This window comes from Palaemon carinicauda, chromosome 17 (genome assembly GCF_036898095.1).
Source record: "Palaemon carinicauda isolate YSFRI2023 chromosome 17, ASM3689809v2, whole genome shotgun sequence".
NCBI classification, from domain to species: Eukaryota; Metazoa; Arthropoda; class Malacostraca; order Decapoda; family Palaemonidae; genus Palaemon; species Palaemon carinicauda.
The window spans coordinates 32,470,782-32,483,944 of record NC_090741.1 but is presented as its reverse complement, the minus strand read 5'-3'; the positions used below and the strand labels follow the sequence as shown (position 1 = coordinate 32,483,944).

At 33.2% G+C, this 13,163-nt stretch overlaps 1 protein-coding gene across 1 annotated transcript in view; it reads left to right on the top strand.

Moving 5' to 3' along the window:
• The window catches only part of LOC137656295 (uncharacterized), a 12,461-nt gene extending 10,308 nt beyond the window's left edge, over nucleotides 1-2,153 (top strand). The window contains exon 3 of the mRNA XM_068390467.1: nucleotides 2,069-2,153. Within this exon, the coding sequence (XP_068246568.1) occupies nucleotides 2,069-2,153 (85 nt within the window). The remainder of the gene's footprint in view (nucleotides 1-2,068) is intronic.
• The last annotated feature ends 11,010 nt before the right edge of the window (nucleotides 2,154-13,163 follow it).

Below are 13,163 nucleotides of genomic sequence, written 5' to 3'. Positions count from 1 at the left end.
CACCAACGGTTAAGTTTTTATGTATAAAGATATTTTTTTTTACTAGGTTTTTCACTAGACGAAAGCAGTGCCATATATCAATTCCTGAAACTTATATTTACCTGTAAATAATAATAAATATTAATAGAGAGAGAGAGAGAGAGAGAGAGAGAGAGAGAGAGAGAGAGAGAGTAACCGACTGGTTGAAGTAAACTTTTTCAACTTTTTACAAGCTCAAATAAGCTACCTCCGTCTATTCAGATGAAACCAGGACTATGAAATATTCGCATTTCTTTCAAAGGGATCATTTTGATGGAAAAAATCGAGAAAGGTAGAATGGTTTAAAAAAAAAAATCCAAAATTCGAAAGAGTCATAAATGGATAGTTGGTAGTCTGACTTTTGCAAATATTTAGTGAGACAAAGTGAATTTATTGCCAAAGGACCTTCATACCTTTTTCTGTTCCATTTTTTTTTTTCAAAAATAGAAATATGAAAAACTCATAATTTTAATTATGTATTATTTGTTTGTTTCTGTTTTCACAGAATAGAATTGTCAGCAATTCGTTTTGATAATGACCCCTAATCACATTACATATGTGACTGGGTAATAATATGTATAGTAGATGTAAATGATGATTTATAAATCACATTGTAATAACTAACATATAAAGTATAAATGTCTAGAATTTAAGTATGTCTGCATGAAAGTGAACTTTGTCAAAATGTAAATTTTCCTAATGAAAATAAAAAAAAAAAATCCCATTACATGTCCCTGCATTAGCTGCTATGCATTTATGCAGTCTGTTTTTCTTGTATCTATTATGAATATTTTGATTAATCTGAAGGAAATTTTTTTTATTATTATATTTGTTCGGACACCATCATCTTACCTAACTAGCCAACTATTTTCAAATTTCTGAGAACAAATTTTAAAAATCTCATATATTTCGAAAGGTTGTTTGATCTCTCTCTCTCTCTCTCTCTCTCTCTCTCTCTCTCTCTCTCTTTTCTTTTTTTGTGTACGTATTATCTTGTCAAAGTTTGCAGAATCACTCAAAATCTATATACAAGTAAAACACATTCTCTGTAATCAGAGCATACTTGCATCCATACTATGGATAAAGTCATATGACTCGCTGAACTTTAAATTACTGTTGAAATATAAATCTCAACATTAAGAAGCTTACCGAACAAAAATAGCCATTACGACTTGCATGAATCCAGCTATCTATATCTACATCTATATCTATATCTATATCTATATCTATATCTATATCTATATATATATATATATATGTATATATATACATATATATGTATATATATATATATATATATATCATATATATCGTATATATTTATATATATATATATATATACATATTTATATATTTATATATATATATATCGTATATATTTATATATATATATATATATATACATATTTATATATATATATACTCTATATATATACTATATATATATATATATATATGTATGTATATATATATATATTTATATATATATATATATATCATATAGATAAATATATATATATATATATATATATACCCCTCTTTCCCAAGCATATTTGATAGAGCCAGATGATTGAACTATCGTTAAAGCGAAAGCATAATGATAATAAGAAGGAAGTCTATGATTCTATAAAGAAATAATTATAATTCTCGGCCGCTGTAAAGTTGACTTTTTAAGAAATGTACCAAGCGAGTGATAAGTACGTCAGTTATAGTTCCTGACTTTCTCTCAAGAGTCCTTGGATTGGCAGAGCGAAGATTCGTCAGCGTGCTTTGTAGGTCTTTCGATCAGTTTTAGTTGGTGGTGACCAGTTCGTTGTGTCGAGTTGATTTTTATTTGTGTAAGTGTCTAAGGTTTTGAAATAGTTTGGCGTTTAGTAGAGGTCTGTTGATATGTGTAAGTTATTTCCGTATACACTGAATTTATTTCAAATGCCAATTTTTTAACCTTGACATTCAGGTTTTATAAGTTCTGTCTAATGTATGTGTACCGAATGGTATTTTTCTTTTCTCTTTTGAATAGTGTAACTATTTGGTTTATTTCTACTTTCAGGTGTCAGGTTGTGATACCTCGATTACCTGTGCGTTTTAAGCTGATAATCCTAATGGAAATTGTTCTTGATTTAGAGAGTTCGTGACACCTGTATTACCTTTCCGTACAGTTCAACTTCTAGCTACATACAATAGAGACTGACTGGTGACAACGCTGGAACTTGGTGAAGTATTTTTCAGTCTGAATCAAAAGGCAAGTATTATTCTATGGTTTGTTTTTAACCCCCTTTGAAGCAAGCTAGTCCTCCCCGATTGGGGGCGGCGCCCCCAATCGTGGGAGGACGTTCCCTGTGGCACACGGTAGACCGTTGAAGGTCTACCGTGTGCTACAGGGAGGCTTGCTTCTAAACCCTTTAGTTTTAAGTTTGGTGAGTATTCTACTTTTTGTACGTTTATTTAGGTTCTGCAGTTCACTTGAAGCCTGTTAATCTCATATTTAAAGTAGTTATTTTCTTAAGATACTATAAATCAAAATCTCCCCTTCGGTTTTCCTTTCAGTTAAGATGGCTTATAAAACTTATTCTAAGTTTCAAGTGTATGTATCTAAGTTGTTGTACGAAATTGTTACACTTTTATCATGCTGTTAATGTCTATTTCTTAATACTACAGGCTTAAGATGTTTGTCAATTTATTTAGGGTTTCCCAACTCTTAAAAGAAACATTTCTGATACTTGACACTTTTCAGATTGGATGGTGCGACTTCAGGAAAAGATAATTCAAGGACTGAATTTTGAGGATCTGAAACTTTTATTTTGGTATAGTTTGGGTTGCTGGAAGATTGTTGCTGGATATCCGGCCTGAAGATTTTTAAGTCCTGTCAAGAAATTTTATAAAATTTTGGATATTGTCCATTGGAGTTTTTGGAAATAATTTTATTGGAAGACTGGCTAACTAGTCGTTAGTAATTCCTTTAAATAGGTTACTGGTACGTTTTAACGGCAAAAACCTAATTTGCAAATTTTATGAACATTTAATTTTAGTTATGTTGATGAAGAAAATTCTGTTTGGGCAAAATTTAGGTATTTTGGCAGATAAAATCCTGCTAGATTAGCCATTAAAAAATAACTTATTTGATTTGATATTTAGTTATTGGAATATGCTGGGTGGCTTAGTCTACTGTCTAGTAGATTGAAATATATATATTTCATATTTAATTTATGGTTGTTTGAAGCCCCATTCCTTTATGTTGGTTTATGGTCTTCAAATAAATTTCTTTTTACTACTTGGTTGTTCGATTACTGTAATACATGTTGAAAATTAAAGGTTAAATTTTATAGTTTTGGTCTTGGTTTAAACTTTTTAATAAGGAAACTACATGAAGTTTCTAAGTCTGTATATGAAAAGAGAAAAAGCCAGTTTCTTTTAAACTAATCACTTGTAAGGATTTCAAAAGGGAAGCCGTATTTCCTTCTTGTTCACAAAGATTCACCGATTAAAAATAAATTTAAATCTGGGGCTGCTTTGAAAGCTGAACTAAGTCATTTTAATAACTGTTTATTTACTTTTTGCATAAAATTTAGCGTAGCTTTAACAAACGAACTGGGTAACTTACTGCAAGAATTTTGCTACAAAGGAATTGTTAAAGATACGGTAGAACTCTTAAAGATAGATAACCTATGTGCTGAAAGTCTGATATATTGAACTAACATTGATTAGTCAATATACGCATCAGTGTTTGCCAAAATGGTGTTAATGACTTCATACTTAGTTAGATGAGCTAGTTTTGTCTTGTGTATTTGCCTCTCGAAGACAGCGCAAAGGACGAATTTAATGGAGGGGTTGTTAGTGTAGGCCACTAGGGATTATATCGCTCGTAAAAACTAACTTTTACAGGGGAAACTACGAAAGAATTCATCAACATTGTAAGTCAATGATTTTAAACTGCAGCTAGAGATCGCTTGACTTTGCTTGTTCTCATACTCTATACTATTTTTTTTTTCTTTTTTTTTTACTAGATCTTTGGATAAGTTTCAATTAGGGACGTTAGTTTTTTGTCCCACTCTCTCAACTTTAAAGTAATTTTTTCAGACCATTGGAACCTTGGGAAATATAGGAGAACAATTGTTTGATAATCATGAGCCACTAAGATTTTTCTTTAGTTTCAAGTAAAAATAAAAACTTCCACGATTGTATGACTATCAGAAACGAGTTTGGCCAATTAGCAGAGTCGCAAGGTCTTTATTCTTTCGCAATTTGATATATTCTTTCGCAATTTATTTTTTTTTTCATTTTTAATAGTATTAACTTTTAAGCTAATTAAAATCTTTATTTTTCTAAAAAGTCATTAAAGCTTGGTAGTATAGTGATTTGAAATAATAGATTTATAGATGTTTATATAAAGAGGGTTTCTTTTTGGACAAAGTTAAGGAAAGAGTTAGTACTTAAATGAAAATATCCATTACCAGGATTATTTTAGTGTTCATCGTGTTACAAGCAGCTGTAGCATACTTCTGGAGTTTTAAGAAACTAACGACTTTTAGTCTAGTCTTGATGATGAAGAAAATTACTTAAACAGTTTAAGATTTTATGAATTCTGAAAAATTAAAACATGCTTATATTTCACTGTATAACGATGTAAATGGTTTTAAAGACGGTTATATATCGTAAGGAACTAACTTTTTTTTTTAATCTAGTCCTAATAATGTACTACAGAAAATTTTTTCCAATAAGATTTTATATATTCTGACCAATTAAAAGCAGCTTATTTTTCATTGTGTATAACTGTAGATAGTTTTAAAGTTATATTTCGTAATTTTGTCCTATTAATAAAAAAAATATATATTTTATTTCATAAATTATGAATCTTTAGGAGCTGCATACTTTTCATTATGTATAACTAGGTAGATAGTTTCAAAGACCGTTATTTATAGTAAAGACCTCTATTTCCTATTGAATGAAGCGTTTAACCCCATAGTTGCTTTCTATAACAAAGAACTAGAATTTTTTTTTTTCTAAATTCAGTGTTTAGAAAACTTGTGGTAAATCGATAGAGAAGGAATAAACTTGGATGATACACTGGTGGATCTAAGGAGTGGTGTAGGGAGCTTACCTTAGGTTTGTGACCTCCCTCGAGAAAAAAAAAAAAATCTTTAAATCTGTGCTATGCTCGAAAAAAAATTTGTACCGGTTAAAACGCGACATATGGGTGGAAATATATTTTGTCTGATTTAGTTATTTACTGCATTGTTGCATTTTGAGTTTTCCTAGGACAGTGCCCTTGCTCAAAAGATAAAAACTATGATTCAACATTTGATCGTAAATTTATGATAGTCAACGAGAATTAGTGTAAAAAATCTTAATTACTCCCCTTCAAAGGACAATGGGTTTAACTTTGTTATTTTGTATCTTTTTGCATTGCAAATTTCATTAAGCGAATTTGCCCATATGTCTTTATTATTGGGTTAGAGTTTGTTTGAAAGCAAACCATTTGTGGCTCAGAGCATGAAAGCCACGGATTGTGGTGGCCGATGTGGTAACGTCCCTACCTGGTGATTGCCACACTGGGGTTAAAGACCCTCTCAAATGCGTCAGTTTCTTTGGTCGTTGCAACCTCGCCATCGCTGTGAGGTAAGGATGGGGGATTTGAAGTCGTCAGCAGCCATTACTTGGCCCTCCCTGGGCCTACCTTAGATGTAGAGGGGGCTTAGGCTCTGATCATAATTATGTATAAATGGTTAGTCTCTAGGACATTGTCCTCCTTGATATGGCGATGTTACTGTCCCTTGCCTCTGTCATTCATGAGTGGCCTTTAAACGCGTGTTAGTGATCATATCATATAAATGACCTTTTGTTAAAAATGTTCTAATCGGTTATCATGCGTAATGAGAGAGAGAGAGAGAGAGAGAGAGAGAGAGAGAGAGAGAGAGAGAGTGTTATTGTCTGTTATGATATAATTTATAAATGTCTCCATTCATCTTTCGCATATATCGTTCAACTCTGCAGTTGTCGCTTGGAAACTATTAAGGTTAAACTTCATAGAAAGGAGAAAACTTATGAGCATTTCTCTTATTCTCTGATTTGAAGAAGAGATCTTAGCTAAAGTGAGACTAGTCACTAAATAAAAAAAAGATTTCTATATAATCGTAGACATCATACATTACCATTATCATAATAATCACAAAATAATTAATAGGCCAATATGGCTGAGGACTATGAAGCTTGAAGTAGGAGTTAGTGAATAGAGAAGTATTGATTTAAAAGCTCAAGATAGAGACGACTGGCGAAATTTAACAGGATGCCTTTTGCATAAGAGGTGGTGGTGGTGATGAATTGATAGTCCTTTTATATCAATATCAAGATCACATACCAGTTGTAAAAATTTGGTTTTTCAAATAAATATAATGGGGAGAGTTCAAAGAATTTCATTTTGTAGATATAGACTATAGTCATATCCTGACACAATGTTTAAATTAATTTTCTATGAATAGATGTCAATTACTCTATGAAACTGTTACACTTGAATTTAGTTTCAAGAAATGTCAGTGCAGATAACATAAGTTTTAACTGAAACTGTAATCAACCTAGAGAGAGAGAGAGAGAGAGAGAGAGAGAGAGAGAGAGAGAGAGAGAGAGAGAAAATCGAAGTGTATTTTCTCATACAACTATAGAGTTTTTTTTATTCAATAATTATCAATTTCAACCGGACTCTCTCTCTCTCTCTCTCTCTCTCTCTCTCTCTCTCTCTCTCTCGATAAAAATTCATTATATGAGCTGGAGATGATGAAATTGTGTTTCCGATATGACTGAAACTGGAAGAAGTGAAGAGAATAATTACAGTTCGACAAGCGGAGAATGTAGGTTGAAAGTTGATCGGTAGGATTCAGGAGCTCCAATAATTACAAAAATATACTTCAGCTGATAAGTTTTTCCGGAAATTTATAGTTAATGAAGCAATTGTAGAGATCACTTTTGAAATGTTTTATATATATTATCGGTTATTGCTTTTTTTTCACCCTGGATAATCAATTATAAGGTGAAAATGGGCTTCAAAATATGAAAAATAGATCTACACACTTTCATGTATGTATATATGTGTGTATATATATGTACAGTATTTATATGTATTTATTATATTTATGTGCATATATATATATATATATATATAAAACCCAGCCACTGACAGGGGTGCAAGAAGTGGGAGGAGATACAGACAAAGAAGAAGATATATATATATATATATATATGTATATATATATATATATATATGTATATATATATATATATATATAATATATATAATATATATACATATATATATATATATATATATAATGTGTGTGTGCGTATGGGTATGTTTGTGTGTACTGTGAACGTGTTCAATTAACCACTTGGAAAAGATTTATACTGATTATTATAAAATAATGATGTCAGTATCATTTATGCTATTTTATTACTCCTTCCATCTTAAAGAAACTTCTTTATGGAAGTTTTCAATTCACCATTAAACAGAGACTGCATTATATTATAAAAAAAGGAAATATATTATATCCATAAAACTGCCTAATTAGCCTTTTCAATCTAATCTAGATGTTCAACATTTTTATTAAGTAAATAAGATAGGGAATTCTAATTTCATATGTAAAATTACAACCGTATGCAGGATGAAGTAGGCTTTAGAATCTTCAGAACTCTAGAAATTTTAGAGCTTCAGAATTGCCAGAGCTTCAGAACTCTGGGGCCTTCAGAATTGTGAGGCTTCAGAACTCTGGGGCTTCAGAATTGTGAGGCTTCAGAACTCTGGGGCTTCAGAACTCTGGGGCTTCAGAATTGTGAGGCTTCAGAATTGTAAGGCTTCAGAACTCTAGGCTTCAGAATTGTGAGGCTTCAGAACTCTAGGGCTTAAGAATTGTAAGGCTACAGAACTCTAAGGCTTCAGAATTGTAAGGCTTCAGAACTCTAGGGCTTCAGAATTTTGAGGCTTCAGAACTCTAGGGCTTCAGAATTGTAAGGTTTCAGAAATCTAGGGCTTCAGAATTGTAAGGCTTCAGAACTCTAGGGCTTCAGAATTGTAAGGCTTCAGAACTCTAGGGCTTCAGAATTGTAAGGCTTCAGAACTCTAGGGCTTCAGATTTGTGAGGCTTCAGAACTCTAGGGCTTCAGAATTGTAAGCTTCAGAATTGTAAGGCTTCAGAATTCCATTGCTTCAGAATTGTGAGGCTTCAGAACTCTAGGGCTTCAGAATTTTGAGGCTTCAGAACTCTAGGGCTTCAGAATTGTAAGGTTCAGAACTCTAGGGCTTCAGAATTGTAAGGCTTCAGAACTCTAGGGCTTCAGAATTGTAAGGCTTCAGAACTCTAGGGCTTCAGAATTGTAAGGCTTCAGAACTCTAGGCTTCAGAATTTGTAAGGCTTCAGAACTCTAGGGCTTCAGAATTGTAAGGCTTCAGAACTCTAGGGCTTCAGATTTGTGAGGCTTCAGAACTCTAGGGCTTCAGAATTGTAAGGCTTCAGAATTCCATTGCTTCAGAATTGTGAGGCTTCAGAACTCCAGGGCTTCAGAATTGTAAGACTTCAGAACTGTCAGGGCGTCAGAAACTTTAGAAATTTAAAGCTAGTTTCTCGAAGCTTTTGTCTACAGGCAGGGATAAAGAAATTACATGATAAACGTTTCATAATTTTACTGCTTATTGTTGACAGAAAATATACAATGCTGTAAAAATAATCAAGAATCATAAATTACGTTTCCATTATCCACTATCAACACTATTTATACTCCTGATAGTTGACTATTATTATTATTATTATTATTATTATTATTATTATTATTATTATTGCTGCTGTTGTTGTTGTTGTTACTCGCTAATGTACAACCTTAGTTGGAAAAGCAGGATGCTATATATGCCCTAGGGCTCCAACATAGAAAATAGCCCAGTGAGGAAAGAAAGCAAGGAAATAAATAAACTACATCAGAAGTAATTAACAAATGAAATAAAATATCTTAAGATCTGAACGATTCAATGTACCACTTTATAAAGTTAAAAGACTTTCTGGAGATTTTCCTCACAAATGACTGGAGGGATATTTTAACTTACCGCTTCATAAAACAAGGTTCCAAGGACATCTGTAACCATATATTTCTCCTTTTTTGTAGGGAACTTCCTTCATGATTATTAGAGTTTCCTGGTAACACCAAGAAAGAACTCTCAGGAGTTATATCAGGTATCCTACCAGAGGTTATAGTTATAGATTATAAACACACTATAGCCTGGCCTATTCTTTACATATCCTCCTCTGTCCTCATACACCTGACAAAACTGAAATTACTAATTCTTTTTCGCTTCAGGGGTTAATTACCACAATGTAATTGTTCAGTGGCTACTTCCCTCTTGTCAAGGGTAGAAGAAAAGCTTTAGCTCTTCTAGGAGAAGGACGCCCCAAAAATCCAACCATTGCTCTCTGGTCTTGGGTAGTGCCATAGCCTCTGTACCATGGTCTTCCACTGTCTTGGGTTGGAGTTCTCTTGCTTGAGTCTACACTCCGGTATGCTGTTTTATCTTATTCCTCTTCCTCTTGTTTATTCTTGTTTATTCCCCTTTTGTTTTTAGTTTATATGTGAGGGGTCTTATTTAATGTTGTTACTGAACTTGAAATATTTTATTTTGATTGTTTATTCTTCTCCTGGAGTTTATTCATTTCCTTGTTTCAGTTCATCGCTGGGCTTTTTTTCCCCATTTGGAGCCCTTGAGGTTATAGCATCTTGCTTTTCCAACTAGGGTTATAGCTTAGCTTGTAATAATAATAATAATAATAATAATAATAATAATAATAATAATAATAATAATAAGTGGCAGAAAGATATTGTTGTAAAGAAGACCTCTAATATAAGTGCGATAACAACCTCTCTCTCTCTCTCTCTCTCTCTCCCTCCCTCTCTCTCTCTCTCTCTCTCTCTCTCTCTCTCTCTATCTTACGTCACAAGTTTTTCCATTTCTGAAATGTCAAAGGAAAGGAAGAGCCTCATGATCCGATATGATTCAATACTTTAGATGCATAACACATTACTCTGACAATTCCAATAGAAAAAATTATTACATTAAAAAGGGAACTTGATATCAGGTTAAAAAAAAAGAAATCTCTGAACGTTCTTTTCATCTTTTTTATTGTAAAGTGATTTAATAAGTTTCGAAGGTATTAAATGGCATATCTTTAGGGCCTGTGGCGGCCTATTGGAAACGTCCCTGCCTGGTAATCTCCTAGACTAGGATTCGAGTGCCGCTCAAGATCGATAGTTACTTGTATTATCTGCTACTTCACCATTCTTGAAAGATAATGGGGCTTGGGACACCCTACAGACCTACCTGCTAGGTCATCGGCAGCCATTGCCTGGCCTTCCCTGGTCCTAGCTTTGTTGGAGAAGGGCTTAGTGTTGATATGTGCATTTGGTTAACCTCTAGGGCATTGATAATGTCCGTAGTCTTTGCCATTCACGAGTAATCTTTAAACTTTTAATAACACATCTAAAACAAAAGCGATTAAATTCCTCCGCCAATGAAATTGGAAGGAGGTTATGTTTTCACCCCTGTTTGTGTGTGTGTGTGTTTGTAAACAGCTTCCTGGCTACAGTTTTAATCGTAGAGTAATGAAACTAGCAGAGATTAACTGTTATGTATTAAGCTGGAAATCATTAAATATTGGAAGGTCAAGGTCAAAAGGTCAAGGTCACAGTCAAGCAAAATGTCCAATTTAGGTAATCAGCCTATAAGTTAGGACATCGTTGTCACAGAGATTTCCAACTTGGTTCATATTTGAGTGTATGAAAATTAACACATATTAATACATGTTAAGGTCAAAGTCAAGGTGGAGCAAAAGGTCGAGAAATAAGCTGCCGCAGCGGAGGTCTATGCTCTATTGAGTACCCCTCTAGTTCTACAACGCTTTTTTTCATTCTTTTGCATCGTAATTTACTATTTATCCAAAAGTAAAGGCAATATTTTAAAGGAAAATTATTAACCAGTATTACTAAGGAAAGGTGCTTTTGTTATAAAAGTGTACGCAAAAACGCATGGATAGAAAAATTCAAAATTACAAAAAACATTCAACCAGAGAAAAATTTTCAGACCAAAAAATCTAAAAACAAAAGAACTATTGAACAATTTTTGTAAAGAGAAAATACCCCATGAGAATAAAATGAATTGGAAACGTTGCCTGAAAAGCTTATTAAAAAAAACTATTTTAAACCCTGACCATAAGCATTGCGACACCAGGGTGCGTAAGCAAATCGATCAACTCATACAGAAGAATGAGTACGCCTCTTTTATGCGTATTGAGTAAGAGAGAAATAAATCCTACCATGAGGATTATCTGGGATTTCCAGAAGGGATTTTGAGTGGCCAATCTATATTCAGTTTTCTCTTAGGGATTTAATCTGGCCTTGAGGGTAGACAAAGAAATATATATATATATATATATATATATATATTTATATATATATATATATATATATACATATATATATATATATATATATATATACATATATATATGTATATATATATACACATATATATATATGTATATATATACATATATATATATATATATATATACTGTATATATAAATATATGTTATATATATACATATATATATACTATATATATGTATGTATATATATATACAGTATATATATATATATATATTGTATATATATATATATATATATATTTGTACATATATGTGTGTATACATATGTATGTGCATGTATATATACATACATATATATATATATATACATTTATATATATACACGCACATATATATATATATATATATATATATTTATATATGAATATATATACATATATATGATATATATATTTATTATATATAAAAAATATATATATATATATATATATATGTATGTATTTATATATATGTATATATATACTGTATATATATATATATATATATATGTGTATATATATGTATGTATACATGTATGTGTGAATGTATATATATATATATATATATATATATTTATGTATATATATATATATATATATATACATATATATACATATATATATTTATATATGAATACGTATGCATATTTATGTGATATATATCGTCGGCGCCCACTCGTGTCCGAGTATTGGGTTCTGCCGTTAGCCATCAGCCTCCTATCTATGGGGTGGGTGTTTATGTCTTATGTGGCTGTTAAGTCCTAGTCTGTGGTGGAAGAGTCGCGGACAGTGTTCACAAGGGAGGGTAGGTGGTGGGCAGGGCTGTTCTAATCGCTCTCTCCTTCTTCTCTTCCTAGCCTCCTCATTTTGTCTCCTCCTCTCCTCGAAGTCCACGGTGCCATGGTGTACTGTACTCCTCCAGGTTTTCCTGTCCCTGGCTGTTTCTTCCCATGAGGAAGGATCGATGTCAGTTAGAGCCAGGGTGCGCTTTAGTTGATCTTTATAGCGCATTTTCGGGGCTCCTCGTGGTCTGGTGCCCTGGGTCAGTTCTCCGTAGAAAATTTTCTTTGGGAGCCTAGATGGATCCATTCTATGCACGTGTCCTATCCAGCGGAGGCGGTGGTGGATGATGGTGGCCTCCACGCTGGTCAGCGAGGCACGTTCTAAGACTTCAATGTTGGTGGTGTGGCTCTCCCAGGGGATTTTCAAGATCTGCCTCAGTTTCATTTGTTGGAAGCGTTCTAGGTTTTTAATATCGTTTCTATATAGCGTCCATGTTTCACATGCATACAGGAGCGTGGAGAAGACTACTGCCCTGAACACCATTATTTTGGTGGTCATTGTCAGTGCGTGGTTGTTAAATATGCGGCAGTTGAGTCGGCCAAAGGTGGATTGGGCTGCCCTGATCCTGTTCTCCACGTCCTTTTTGCTTGTGGGAGCTGATGTTAGGATGCTCCCTAGGTAGGAGAACTGGTCCACCTGTTCTAACGGTTGGTCATTCACTGTGGTATTGAAGTTTGGGAGCATCAGTCCTGGTGGATGTTGGACGAGGATCTTGGTTTTATCTGTGTTGACTTGCATCCCAAAACGTTCGTGGGGCAGAGTTGTATGCATCAGCTAACGACTGCAGGTCCTCTGCCGTCTGACCTGGGGTGGCATTGTCGTCAGCATACTGCAGTTCTCGCACTGCACACAAGG